Below are 13876 nucleotides of genomic sequence, written 5' to 3'. Positions count from 1 at the left end.
CAGTTCCATTGTTTAATGCTGATTGATAGCAAAACACCCCTCCCTACCTAACCTACATCATATTGAGCCATTATATTAGTCCTGGCATGCCAGTCTTCTTGATCTGTTGAATACTGGCGAATCATTGGGTTGATCAGACCACAGGTAGACAGGATACTCCTGAGTTTCAGGGTAGTTTCTGTCTGCACACGCAATGTATTTTTCACAGAACAAACAGCCCCCTGCTGAAACGAATTGTTTTATCCTTCAGCTGCAGTTTAATCCACAACTTCTCACGAGACTTTCCAGAAAATAATGATCTCATGTGGGTGTGTTCCAATAGCCAGCATGACTTCAACATATTTATTATTTGTAGCTCAATTGGTAGAGCATGGCGCTTGTAACGCCAGGGTAGTGGGTTCGATCCCCGGGACCACCCATACGTAAAAATGTATGCACACATGACTGTAAGTCGCTTTGGATAAAAGCGTCTGCTAAATGGCATATTATACTATATTAATTAGCAGGTGTGAGTGTCCCTTAGACGATATCATTTCATTTCTACCCTAGATAGTCCTTTCAATATCTCATAAATATATCTATCAAGTCACCTCTTTTTGAAAAGCTTGCAAATGAGAATAGAAGAATATGGATATGCCCATGTAATGTAGCCTATATCAAAACAAGCAACAGAGATTTGTAAAGGTTTTTTTATTTAGGAAAAATACAACCATGAAGATACAGAATGCTTTAAAAAAAATCAAATACAAAACCAATCTGATGCTATGACGAGAACAGTTGTGAAGTCACTCCATTTGTACCCTCATAAAAAGTAGGTTTGTTGAAAAGAGCTCATACGTAGTAGTTATGTTTTAGAACTGGCCCGCGTCACATTAATTCAGCGCTGTGTACTAAACTGTCGTGTGACAGTTCCTTATTCAAAATGTGCAGCTAATAAAATAAAAACAGTTCTCAGTAGAAACCAAAATAAATTAGAAGAGAACCTGCCATAGATAGGTCAGTGAAACAACAGATCAGAGATCCAGAAAACAATTGAGCAGGCCCTCTTCATTTACCAGAACCCACAGCGATCCTAACAAGCCCAGTGGACTAGAGAACGTTTGGAGAACATCTCTACCATCCCTCCCTCTGTCAGGTAGAACAGTGCAAACATGATGGTGGTGATGGAAGGTTTCAGACCTTTGTGTATATTTCCCTCATTCAGACTCATCACCGGGTGGCAAAGCAGTCACAATCAAATCAACCAAAATAAGTGCAAGCATTTTCGTACTTTGTTACAGAGCAGAGCTTTAAAACTACAAAAGCGTTACCATTCTCTATCCAAGTTACATTCCCTGTCTTTCAGGCTGTGCCTCTTCCGTGCACAGCCCAAAGTGAGGCAACAGCCTACAGCACATGAGCCTTGCTCTTTCGAGCTCCCCACAAAAACTGTAAATGAAAATGTCGTTCTCTGCGGTTTTCAATAACAAATAAGGAGGATCAGAAAGTAAAAAACAAAAACTTGGAACAGACCGGTGGTGGGTGGCTCGGAGTGCAAGCCAGCCCTCCCCGCACTTATCCAGGACTGCTCTTATCTACATGGTGGGTTTCAGAAGAAGATTTAAAAGTGTCGCGGAGCAGCAGGCGCTGGGCTAGGACCAGGCCAGGCCCGCCGTCATCGGGATGGGGCCGCCGGTTCGGGGTGAGGGGCCGTGCCCAGACGACAGACATCCGGACGCCACTGTCCTACCAGCCGCCCTCGTCACCTGCAGAGAAGTTGGAAAGACACACACAGGTTACCTTGATTCTGTGGATGGTAGGGGGCTCATCTCTCGAAAGGGGCCCTGCTGCTACTGAACGCTAATTCCTTTTGAAGATACTTAGATGTGGTAGCAAATTATGCTGGTGTGAATGACATTTTCTATGACAAATAATCTATCTGAAAGCAGGCCATCTGATTGAGAACTTTTTTGTTTCCATTCAGCAAGCGCAGTCAATCTCTGCTCGATGAAAGAAATCTTACGTTGGCCTATTCCATGGACAGAAAACTTTCAGAAAAAAAACTAAAGAGCAGACAGATAGGACAATCCTGCTACTACTCTATGCAAATTACGTCAACCAGAAAGGTGACTGGCTCCATTGTGTGTGTGTGTGTGTGTGCAGATCCTTGTACTGCAAGGCAAAGAAGCAAAGGAAAATACACCTCTACAAAAAAGCTGCTACAAGAGAAAAAGCTTATGACAAGAAAAGCAGGAAGTAGAGCGCTAATGCTATGACCCCTGTAGGACAGCTCGCGCCAAGACAGTTGCAGACCGAGGTCAGCCTACCTTGGCTTTCTGCAGTGCTAAACTGGGCCTTCAACATATTGTTTCTTCAGTTCAACATATTTCAACTACAGGAGGCAGCCTCACTGTGCACCACTGACAACAGCACCGCCTGTTCAGAGAAGAGAAAGCCCAGTGGTTAATGACGAGGTCCCAGGTTCTCCAACAAGGAGGGAAACACAAGTAAACTAAGAACCATCTGCAGACCCTCTCTTCCACTGATGCTCCCTAAAGGAATGGATGCTGAGCTGAAGTGGTATCCTGGGTCTTTCCTATACCGCATACCTTTAATGAGCACCAAATGACTCCCATTTTCCAATACTAACCTGGTAGGGCATCGGTTTGTAGGAAATGCCCAGTGTCCACCACTAGGTTCACTTGCATTACTCCTCGTAATTCTTGAAGATGAATTATGTACCACATACTGTGAAACACCAAAAGCGTAACTTGGGAGGGTGTATTTCTCAATATGGCTGGGAAACAATGGGAACAGGGAACCCATTTCTCCATTACACATGACTAAAGAAAGGCTTCATGCATTGAGAAAATGACTAATTTCACTGATCTTTTCATCCATCAGTTGGCCCAAGACCATAGGAGGCAAACCCGGTCTGAGAGGAGCCCAGGCCAAGAACCTGCCTCAGCTCTGGTGTCGCTTGGCCGATTCCAAATCTATGGTAGCTTGCAGGGATGTGGCTGTCCAGGCACCAGATTGGCTGCCTATCCTGACTCCCTACACTTGTGTAAGCTTATAAGAAGCCTCACCATAGCTATCGTAGCTGTCTCTGTACGAACCTCCTGAACGATCTCCGTATCCTCCTCCTTGCGCTCTGTTGACAGAAGAAATGTACATCAGTAAACAAGAATTGGACGAGCAGAAGCAAGTTGAGTAACATCAAATTCAAAACGGTCTTCCTAAAAGTGCTTGCCTACTGTCAAAATGGGCACATAGCTTCTTAAAATGCATTGTGATTAACCTATAGGATCTATACTCTTCACCTTTCCTTTGTCTTCCTAAATTCTATCAATTGCCTAACATGCAGTAGCTATGTATATGCAAATGTACATTTATGTTGCTGACGTGGTATATCATCACTATTCACCTGTCTTTGTTGTAGTAGCCTCTTTCTGATCCGTATGAGCCTCCACTTCTGTTGTCGTAACGTCCACCACCATATCCCCGGTCTCCACCACCTGTAATATAACTTGTGGTTAACAGCTGCCTCAAGGTAGGCTAAAAGCAGCCATGCATTCATCTTATGGTTAAATTAGTTGATAAGAGAATAACGAACACCACTCTTCAGTTTGGACATGCTATCAGTAGCCCAACAGATGTTTCATTCAAACCTCTACAGCTACTAGACAACGGCAGCAGTCACTGCAAAACAAAAAGACATGGGGACGTAGGAGTGGTTATTAAGGATGAGGGACCAGAGGGGAGGGTCAGAGCATGGATTACACGCACTGACTACTTCTGGTTAGTTCTGCAAGTCACAGAATTCCAGGCTAGCTCAGGTGTGAGGAGGACATCTTTGTAGGGTTGGGACTGGGGTGTCAGTCATTCCAAGGCAAACGAGGGAGGGACACTCAAGGTCAGGATGCTGTAGGATAGAAAACAACAAACTTGCCTCGTGAGAAGCCACGCCCACCTCTTCCACCACCACCTCTGCCTCCACGGAAGTATCCTCCTCCACCTCCTCTGCCGCCTGAAGAGCCCCCTCGGAATCCGCCTCCGGACCTTCCACCGCCGCCACCGCCGCCAGATTTGCCGGCCTGGTCGACACGGATCTGTCTGCCATCAAGAGACTGACAGAGAAGGTTGGGGAAGATAAAATAAAGAATACACCATTAATATCGTCGTTGCACAGTCAAGACAGAGTTGTGTTCCAGGGCGGAGTTTAGGTTTAATTGTCACCTTGCCGTTCATGGCCAGCATAGCATCCTTGGCCTCATCTGGGTTCTCGAAGGTGACGAAACCGAAGCCCCTGGACCTCTGAGTTTCTCTGTCTTTAATTACAACAACTAGATAGAGAAAAAATGAAGTTAAAGACTATAGACACACAAGGCAACTTTGCAAGATGGGTATCATCCAAAGCATTTTCAAATAGTGGACCACTAGATAAATTTTTTGAAAACAATTTACATTGCACCCAATATCCAACAGTTACAGTTGCTTACCTTCAGATATTTGCCCATATTTGGAGAATACATCTTCTAATGACTGTTCATTAGTGTCAAAGCTGAGGCCACCCACAAAAAGCTTCCCTTCGTCAGACATCCTTCCTTTTCACCACTGCAGAAGGAAAGAAATATGTTTATTATGGATGCAATGATTTAAATTGTTAGCAGCAGGGCCTTTGGCAGAAATGTGGATGGGCCAACGGGGGAGTATATATAATAATGTTTTTGTGGTTGTTGTTGCTCAATCTGATTAGGTTGGCCAGGCTCCCTAGGTCCACCCATGCCTACGCCCCTGGTTAGCAGGTTATTATTGGATGCAAACCTCTTCATGTTCTATTCTTGCAATGGTGCAAATGTAAAAAATAAAATAAAAAAATGGTGCAAATACACACGCAATAACAAAAAAATGTAATTCTAACCGTTGATTTGGCATGATTCTGTTTTGTATTTGTACCCAAAGCCAAGTATGTTCTATTACCAAAATCAAGGTAGCCTAGCAAGAGTTTGATATAAACCAGTCAAGTGCCAGCAAGTGAAGCACAAATGCATATTGGGGGCTTAGCTCATAAAGGCCCAAGACCACCCTGCCCCCTCGGTAGCTAGCTTGTGGCTGCCCTCCCGTCCACCCTTCCCCAATATACCGTACCTAGCTAGTTTACGGCACCTAGCCAATGAAATTAGCGTTTTCGCAACAACAAAAAGCGGTCATCGCTCCACAAGCAGATGAGTGGGTGCGATTCAGTTTACCGTTTTTATTCCAAATCAGTAAGCGAACTCGTGTATTTGCAAAATAAATCGACGTTTTCCCCGCCCCCACATGTCCTAGGCCTAGATGCAACTCCCTTTGTTCAACATTGTCCAACAACCACAACGGCGCCATTTATGAGTGCTAATCGCCACCGACTTGCCAGCTATCACTGCGTCATTGCATCGACTAACGTTAGAGTACGCTCGCTCGCATAGCAAAATGTAGACATCGGCTTTATTTTGGCGAATGCAATATCATTGCACACCACAATATAATTGTCGATAAATTCGGACACAATAATGTACTATCGTGAGGATGTTATCGTAGGCTACCTGCTCGCTAGCTAAATCTTGAGCCACGGTCAGGCTCCTCCTCGGGTGATGTCAGACACTAATTTAGCGTGCCACTAGCTTAGTGGCTCCTGTCCCGAATTAAATAAAATACGTTCACCAACACGAACATGTATAAAAGATTATTACAATCTCTTACCTCTGACAAAACACTGAGAATCTATTGCGACCGACCTGCAGCAGATGGGAATGAATGAGATGCGGGGCCTCCCGGTATATGTATTGATGTCCCTTGCAGTTACGCCCATCTTATGAATATTCAGCAGATAAGACCCTCCACTGGCTCAAGGAAAATCATTAAAGATGTATTTATCAAAGTAAATATTTCTTAAATTGGAGGATCAACTACTCCAGTGAGTAGTCCTGAAACAGTCAATTCACCATCAGAAATATATTTTCGTATGCACTGTACTACAACTAAAAGTTGACATTACAGGAATGTCCTAATAAGAATATGCAACAGATACGAAACCAATTTGCAAAAAAAAATATTTAATCCATTCATCAATTTCCAAGACTGTTCATTTGAGTACTTTACACAATAATGTCAACATAGTTGTGTATGCTGGTAATACAGGTACTGCATTGGCACACCAGAATGACAATCCGTTTGGTAAATGTCATGGAGATAGTATAGTGCATATCTGAATACCAGATTTGATGTCCAAGGCAGGTCTCGACTAAACAACAAGTCCAGTTCAGCAGCACATCTCTAATTCAGTCTTAAAGATTTCTCTCCTGGTGTCGATTTTCCAAGGAGCTGTTTGCCATTTCTAGGCAAACCATCCCGTGGTGAACCTGGAATAAAGTTAGAATTAGTCAGAGAAGAAATACAGTAAAATGACAGATGAGGACTCCTGTACTACATTCTGCACTGCTAGAATTGTAAACTCAAGTCAGTTGCACCATGTGGACTATATGCTACTGTTAATAGTTGACAGATCAGCAGCATGCATCCCAATTCTCACCAAGTGTGTACTTCTCCCCACATTTAAAAGCAATGGATTGGTGTAAGCATATTCTGTAGGGAGTTTCCACCACAAGGCCGTAGTCACTGGGATTGGAAAATAATATAAAAAAATAACTCTGTCCTTCGACGAATGCAACTCTTCCAAACACGTCCAAAAGTTGACTTGTACCTTTGATGGACAAACAGATGTAGGTCGTATACAATTTCATCAGTGTTCATGTATCTGAGTGGGATCGTAGCCTTACAAGCAATTTAAAACATGCACTGGTTGTATATTGTAAATATGAACCCTTCCTTGAGCGATACCTGATCTCAGACTGAAGGACAGGTAAAAGCAGGGTTCCACAACACTGCTTTCACCAATAGATTTGTCGGATCAGTGATTACGTAATTTTTAGGGGGAACGTAAACAGGGCCCATGACTTCAGCTCAAAGGCATTCAGTACACGTCAGAGGATACCCACCTCCAAGGAAGCACTGGAACGAACCAGTCAGCGTCGAAGTACCCAGGCCTCGTGTTAGAGCAGACTTTCACATACGACGCTTAGTTCAACCTGATCGAGTAACGAGAGAGTAATTAGTTGAGTACAGCTTTTGCGGGCAACAATATGACATGCATTTGCTTATCATTAGCAACATGAAGAACTAGATGTGCTGAACAGCATTACACTTTTAGCATTAGACAGTGTTATCCTATCAAAGTTGATTGAATGTTAGACATTTATACAAAACAAATTACATAGTGATAAACCTCACAAGCAAAAGTAGAAAGGTGATATCTGTCTAGAATTTAAAGGTAGACTCAGCGATATGACGTAGATGCAGAAAGTGAACATCATAGTGGGTCAATTTCCGCAACTACTAAGAGCATTGAAGCACGAGGCTCAACTTCTCCGCTGTTTTGGTGCCCTGGCTAAAACACTGAAGCAAACCCATGCACAGATACTGTGTGACCGAATGAAGTCTCTTTCATCCCAATATCTGCGCTTCTGCTTGTGGCAACGTAATTTTGCTGAGTCTACCTTTAAGATGAAGACAACTTTGCAATCACTGGGAGAACAGTACTTGCACAAAGAGATCAAAACTGGGAGGATCTTGTTTTACACTAGGGATACTTGAGCAATGAGGACTTATGGAATTTTCAAAAGCTCAATGGTCATTTTCAGAGTCTCTAGTAGTCCATGGTCTATGGGGGACAGGGTGAAAATTCTCCACAAAAAACAAAAACAGGATACGCTACTGGACGTACTCATGCAACTCGGGGTTCTGAAAAGTAACGGCTAGGGCCTGAGGAAGTGACAGCGGTAGTTGGGCAAAGTTGAAGGTAGATAAGATGGACATCAAAATGAGAACTTTGAGGGATGCGAACAGGAGAGCAAAAGTCTTTACCTCACATTACTGGCCTATTTCCACTTATGAACTAGCCAAGAGAGCAGCATTCGCCAGAGAGGATTGACGTGTCGGTAGGCACAACACTTCATTCTCCAAGGACTTTGTTGAGTTCCAAAACGATAGTAGAGCTCTTGGGCGCAATGAAGCATTATAAAATAACCAGTGCCAGCACCAGGATGACATTTCATTTCTATTCTTCTTTCAACACCCCCCCACACACACACACAATGACTAGCTTCAGCATCATGGTAGATCTTTTAGCAGCCTCTGAGTATTAATTCAGAAAAAGTCCCAATATTCCCAAAGACCATTACACCCAGCCACCCTTCCAAAATGAGATCCCGCCTTTCAGAATACCCTTTCCAGCAGAGACTATGCTATAATTTCTCTCAAACCACTTACTACATCTCTCCCTACCAGACTCGCATTGCATAACATTCAGCTGGCTCAGTGTGAACAGGCTTAAATTCTTTGAAGGCACAAGAAATCAGAGCATTTTCAACGGATTGTTTAATAGGCTTCATGAAGCCAGGATATACAAAAAAAATAGAGGTGTTTGTACACAGAACAGAGAGCACATATCCTTGAAGTAACATTGAGTGATCGTGAATGTTCAGTCCATCGTCGAGCATATTATGCACGTTTGAGAAGAGCAAAGTACCTTAGGCCAACTGCAGAAGGCTGCAAACACCTAGTATGCCTTTCAATTAAATGAAGTTGGTTCGCCAGTCAAAGTCATTCACTCTTTGGATACTGAGTATTTACAAGTCTTTAGCAATATCAAGGTGGTCTGCTGGAAACCGGTGCTCCCACTTAGCATTCCTACCTTGTTACACTAAAGGAATGCATTACAGAACTGAAGGAGCACATCACAGCTTGTCAAGCTTCTAGTGTAAATTTCATAGATCGTTTTGTTAAAAAGACCAGAATTCACAACTCCAGTTAAAAATAAGCTTAAATGGAAACATGTCACTACTGATATTTGAGTCTTCCGATTGAGCAGGAACATGGTCAAGACTGAATTTGTCTTAGAAGCTATCAGGCTGTGTTGAACAGATTACGATTCAACGGTGGAAACAGGTTTCATTGCAAATAAAGCCATTAATGATCTAATTTGATTCTCCCAGTGTCCATTCTTCCTGCAACACCAGGAGGGCATACTGAACTTAAGGTACTAAGACCCTTAGTGAGCGTCAAGGCTTACAGTAATAAAACGCTACAGGATGACAGAGATCCTGTAGAACACTTTCAACACAATAAAAAAAAAACTAAAGGTACTGCCAAGTTTGTTAAAGAAAACACTAGAACCAGATACCACAAACAGAAGGAAAAATTGTCTTCGAAGAGAGCATCTTTTAAAAAACAGCCAGCGAAGGGACGATCTTGCAATCAGGAAGTTTGTTTTTGTTTTTACTCGTGTGTAGCTGAGGACAAGAAGAAGCCACAAGTGTAAAGGCACTGCAGCATTCGGACATTTCTCACACAGTAGACTAGAACCTATTCATATTTTGTGCCACAGTTCTCATAAGGTTCTCATTGCAACAGTAAAGCATCAGGGCAAGGGCCATTGGAAGTGAACTTATGCCTCTTCAAAAGAAAACTGACTCAGTGAAAAAAATCTAGAAATGTCTTTCTGCTTCTGGGTGGGTGGCAGAGAGCTGGATTTTTGAGCAGACGTGAGTATTTTAACATACTAATCCAAGAGGGCACAGGCTTTCGCATACTGAGCAACAAAGTCTTACAGGGCCATTCTGGGAGTCTATGCACTCATGTCCAGTCCGTACTAAACATTTCTAGTCCATACCTACAGTGAGATCATGGCAACTAGGCTACATCATTATACTTACCATAGCTGTCATAGCTGTCTCTGTAGGATCCCCCAGAGCGGCCACCGTAACCACCATCTCCTCCACTCCTAAAAAAAGAGCACATATGAATGCTGGTTAACTGAAACCAAGGAAAATACATTGGGTCAAGTACATGATTATGCTAGAAATACAACCTCTGTAGCTCAAATCATATTAAATGTTATTAAAACCATCTGACTGATTACTTAATAGTCAGCACTTAGTTTAATGGTCTTGTTTTCTCTAAGTCTTACCTGCCCTCTCTGTAACCTCCGCTGCCACCCCCAGAGGAGTATCCTCCTCCACCACCACTCCTGTAGCCACCACTGTAACTTCTGTCTCCTCCTCCGCCACCATAGCTTCTGTCACCCCCATAGCTTCTCTCTCCTCCACCATAGCTTCTCTCTCCTCCACCATAGCTTCTCTCTCCTCCACCATAGCCGCCACCACCTTGAACAAAAAGAGGATTTCAGTCAAAGGCCCTTTAGTTTGGATCAAGGTAAACCAAAAAAGGAGGGGCGTGACTTCGAGCAAATGGAAACTAACCACTTTGCAATGCCAGCCCTTACCTCCTAAATAACCATGCCCACCTCTTCCTCTGCCTCCTCTGAAGCCACCAGAACCGCCCCTGAAGCCACCAGAACCCCCCCTGAAGCTGCCGCCACCACCACCACCACGGTCAGATCTTCCTCCCGACTTGCCTGCTTCATCCACACGGATCATTCTGCCATCGACAGACTGAAGAACAGGGGGGGTAATCAATTATAATATCAGTGATTTATATCAGTCAAAGATCTTCATGTGTCTGGGGAAAGAATCCCCTCACCTTGCCATTCATTGCAACCATTGCGTCTTTGGCATCTTCAGGGTTTTCAAAAGTCACAAAGCCGAAACCCCTGGACCGCCGCGTCTCTCGGTCTCTGACAACATCGACTGGAGAGAATAAAAACATCAACCACACTCAATAAACTTTGCTTAACTGTTAACAGGGACCTGGAGAGGCAACATACCTTTAGCAATGTTTCCATACTTGGAAAACGCCTCTTCCAGTGAAGTTTCATCTGTGTCAAAACACAATCCTCCAACAAAAAGCTTCCCTTCGTCAGACATCTTGGATTATCTAAAGAGAGAAGAAAAAACATTGTCTGGCCTACAAACATTGTTTAGAAGACTTTCACTGTTTGAAGAATGTGACCATGGAAATTCTTATTTCGTGTGAAAGACAACACATAATTTTACATATGGATGGCACCAGGAGAAGCGCTAGCCATGAAGCCATACAATTTAGGCGATATAAGGCAGCCATGTTTTACCCGTACAATAAATTAGCTAACGTTATGCATTCTCTATAATTTAGCTGGCCAACTTAACTAGTTAGTTACCTGGGAATCTGTGGGAAATTCAACCATGGCGACTAACCAAATAACAGGCAAGTACCCACCATAACCTTTTGCTGACGTTATCTTGATAGACGCTAGCCAAAAAACAGGCAGCACACAAACAAAGGATAGTTAGCCAACTAGCTAAGCGTTAGCAGGCGAACGTTAAACCAGTCACATTAGCCATTTAAATACACACAGTAAACACGACCTGGCCCAGATTTGGCATACCCTGCAACGTCAGCTAGATTATTAGCTGGTAAATAGCTAACGTTACCTAAACAGCGGCAGTAAAATGACATTTGTTGCCACGCCGACGTACAAAAAGATAGCTACCTACTTTAGCTTTAACGTTAGCTACCTAACGTTAGCTAGTGAAACGTGCATTAGCGGACGGCCATTTTGTAGGTAACATCGAACGACGTTGTTAGCTAGTTAACGTTGGCTAGCTACTAGACCGAATTTGACTTTGAAATACAATCCAGTTGTAACCGTAAATAATGTGAAAAAACAAGTCAACATTGGTACTCGAAATAGAGTAACGTTGCATGCCGAGTAAAGTCACACATGAGGACGGGGGCCTAGTAATAATCATGGCTAACACTAGCTAGCTCGTTAACGTTTTAATCTCTTAAATTCCTTCATCGACATGAACACGTTGGCTTGCTAAATTGCAAAGCTAACGTTGATTAGAAAGTAATGTCAAAGTCAGTTATTTTCTATAGGAAAGCAAAAGGCATTGTTGAAATGAACAATGACATTTTGGTACATTTACCCGATAATTATTAGAATTCAGTGAATATATAGTTACCTCTGTATGGTTTGGCGTCGTCTGAGAAAGATGTCAAAATGGCTCCTGTATATGAGCATCTGCGCGAGTCATGAATAAATAGCAAAAGGGGCGTGCGCATCACTGAGGTAAAATAAGAACGGTGTGCATGCCTCGAGAAGTTTTTGCGCAGTCCAGCCGGTGGCGGTAAAGTATCATGTAGTGGACAGGTAGGCCAAATAAAATAAAATAAATGTGGGTAGGCTAGGTATACTGTATTTTCATGTGTGGTATTATGTCATGATATTTCGACTACACTTGGTGAAAGAGTTGGACTGACAGTTGCAGAGTCCGTGCAAAGATTATTATAACTAACCCAAGATAGGACATCTGCGTCGTTTCCAAATTCGCTGCACTGGTGTCTGTATTGGGATGTTCTCTGATAAACCAAAAGGCTAGATTAAGTATACAAACCAAAGACAAAGGCCCAAATAATAAAACACTGAGATAAACATGCCATTCAAAATTCCTATACACCAGACCTGTCTGATCAGATTTACAGTTTTGCAGCCCCTCTGATGTTGCTGTTCTTGCACTAGACAAGACAGAGGAGCGTATTGGTGCCGACCACAGTCAGGCTATAAATACCAGAGCTGCCGGGCCAACGTGAGTGCTGCTATCCTCTGCCTTACCTCCTACACACGCTCTGCCGCTTCCTGTTCTTTACCACAGTTTTCCACCCAGCGCTGACTGCCTCACCGCCTCCTCATATTCTCTCTCTTTAAGCAAAATACCATCCTTTCCACCCAACTGGATGACAGTCTCTCTCTCTCTCTCTCTCTCTCTCTCTCTCTCTCTCTCTGTCTTTCTCTGGTTTACAATGTCCCATTATTCACTCAGGGCCTCAAACCATTACTAATAATTCAAATTATGTGAGAGAAGAGTAAGGAATCCCAAAAAAACGTTCACATTTAAACTTGTCTAGTATGTGTGTCTGTGCAACCTCAATTAATGGTGGCCAATGTAATGCAGATGAGGTCAACATAATGTTTAATTCTAGAAAAGCTGCACTAACATACAATCCGACAGAGGGGGGCGCTGTAAATGCATGTTTTGATGGCCGGATGGCACCTGCCTTCTCATAGTGCTGGCTGGACCAGTGCTTCCACAGAGGTTCATTGACTGCAGCAGATAGTGCTGTGTCCTGGCAGTGGGCTCTCTGTTATATTTTGATTGCTATTCTGTGGATGCAGCATTGCAGAGGCAGTGTGAGCCTGGATGTGTTCAGGCTTGGCTGCCATGGCGTGTTGTTTATCTCACATGATTATCCCACACAACACAGCTGTCTGCGGTGGTTCTGAGCACCATCGCCAAGCCTAAAACTGACAAGCAGAGCAAAGCAATACCTCTGCTAAAATAGGATAGCAATGGATAATGGACTTTTGTGGCATCATGATATATAATTTCAAAGATTGCTTTGATATGCTGTGCAATCAGAAGTCACTGTACCTAACAAAAGTACTAGCCCCAACCACATAAATAGCACGCCTTTCACATTCACTTCCCTTTTAAAGCAGTATAACACTGACCACACCTCCCAGAAGAGAAGAATACATCTACCTATGTTGAAAACATTCAGAGAGACAGCTGAAATAGCAGCTCCTGACACAACCCATGGCCCTGTGCCTTTAAGAGGTCAAATAAGATCATTTACATTTACATTTACATCATTTAGCAGATCACATTGTTATTCTGCTTGTGGAGGTGGATGGATAGTGGTGGTGATGAGGGTGGGGCGATGTGTAGAAGTCGAAACGTGTCTCCGGAGGCCAATATGGATTAGGGAGAGAGAGAGAGAGGGGGGGAAGGAGAGAGAGAGAGAGAGAGAGAGAGAGAGAGAAATGAAGACAGCAAGAGAAAGAGAGGATAGTCCTTTG

The 13876-nt window shown here is 43.2% G+C and overlaps 2 protein-coding genes across 6 annotated transcripts; both read right to left on the bottom strand.

Annotated features, from left to right (window-relative positions):
- Nucleotides 1–671: 671 nt before the first annotated feature.
- Nucleotides 672–5829, bottom strand: LOC121576765 (cold-inducible RNA-binding protein B). 3 transcript variants are annotated; one of them, XM_041890200.2, is made up of 7 exons: nucleotides 5722–5829; nucleotides 4482–4596; nucleotides 4219–4325; nucleotides 3932–4109; nucleotides 3407–3497; nucleotides 3099–3133; nucleotides 672–1745 (listed from the first exon to the last, which is right to left on the bottom strand). In XM_041890200.2, the coding sequence occupies exons 2-7, from the start codon at nucleotides 4579–4581 to the stop codon at nucleotides 1726–1728; spliced, it is 531 nt and encodes a 176-aa protein (XP_041746134.1). In that variant the 5' UTR covers nucleotides 4582–4596; nucleotides 5722–5829; the 3' UTR covers nucleotides 672–1725. The 3 variants fall into 3 exon arrangements, with proteins under 3 accessions (XP_041746134.1, XP_041746136.1, XP_041746135.1); XM_041890202.2 differs by having other exon boundaries at nucleotides 3953–4109; XM_041890201.2 differs by lacking the exon at nucleotides 5722–5829 and adding an exon at nucleotides 5565–5635.
- A 225-nt stretch (nucleotides 5830–6054) lies between these two features.
- LOC121576764 (cold-inducible RNA-binding protein B) lies at nucleotides 6055–12075 on the bottom strand. 3 transcript variants are annotated; one of them, XR_006002530.1, is made up of 8 exons: nucleotides 11982–12075; nucleotides 10802–10911; nucleotides 10618–10724; nucleotides 10382–10529; nucleotides 10046–10241; nucleotides 9792–9859; nucleotides 7017–7106; nucleotides 6055–6380 (listed from the first exon to the last, which is right to left on the bottom strand). XR_006002530.1 is itself a non-coding variant. In XM_041890199.1 (7 exons), exons 2-7 carry the CDS (start codon nucleotides 10899–10901, stop codon nucleotides 9355–9357), a joined length of 633 nt encoding a protein of 210 aa, XP_041746133.1. In that variant the 5' UTR covers nucleotides 10902–10911; nucleotides 11982–12074; the 3' UTR covers nucleotides 8438–9354. The 3 variants fall into 3 exon arrangements, 2 of the variants coding, with proteins under 2 accessions (XP_041746133.1, XP_041746132.1); XM_041890199.1 differs by lacking the exons at nucleotides 6055–6380; nucleotides 7017–7106 and adding an exon at nucleotides 8438–9368 and having other exon boundaries at nucleotides 11982–12074; XM_041890198.1 differs by lacking the exons at nucleotides 6055–6380; nucleotides 7017–7106 and having other exon boundaries at nucleotides 9358–9859.
- Between the last annotated feature and the right edge of the window lie 1801 nt (nucleotides 12076–13876).

Source organism: Coregonus clupeaformis, chromosome 11 (genome assembly GCF_020615455.1).
Source record: "Coregonus clupeaformis isolate EN_2021a chromosome 11, ASM2061545v1, whole genome shotgun sequence".
Lineage (NCBI taxonomy): Eukaryota > Metazoa > Chordata > Actinopteri > Salmoniformes > Salmonidae > Coregonus > Coregonus clupeaformis.
Note: the sequence above shows the minus strand (reverse complement) of the source record. Positions and strands in the feature narration are given on the sequence as shown.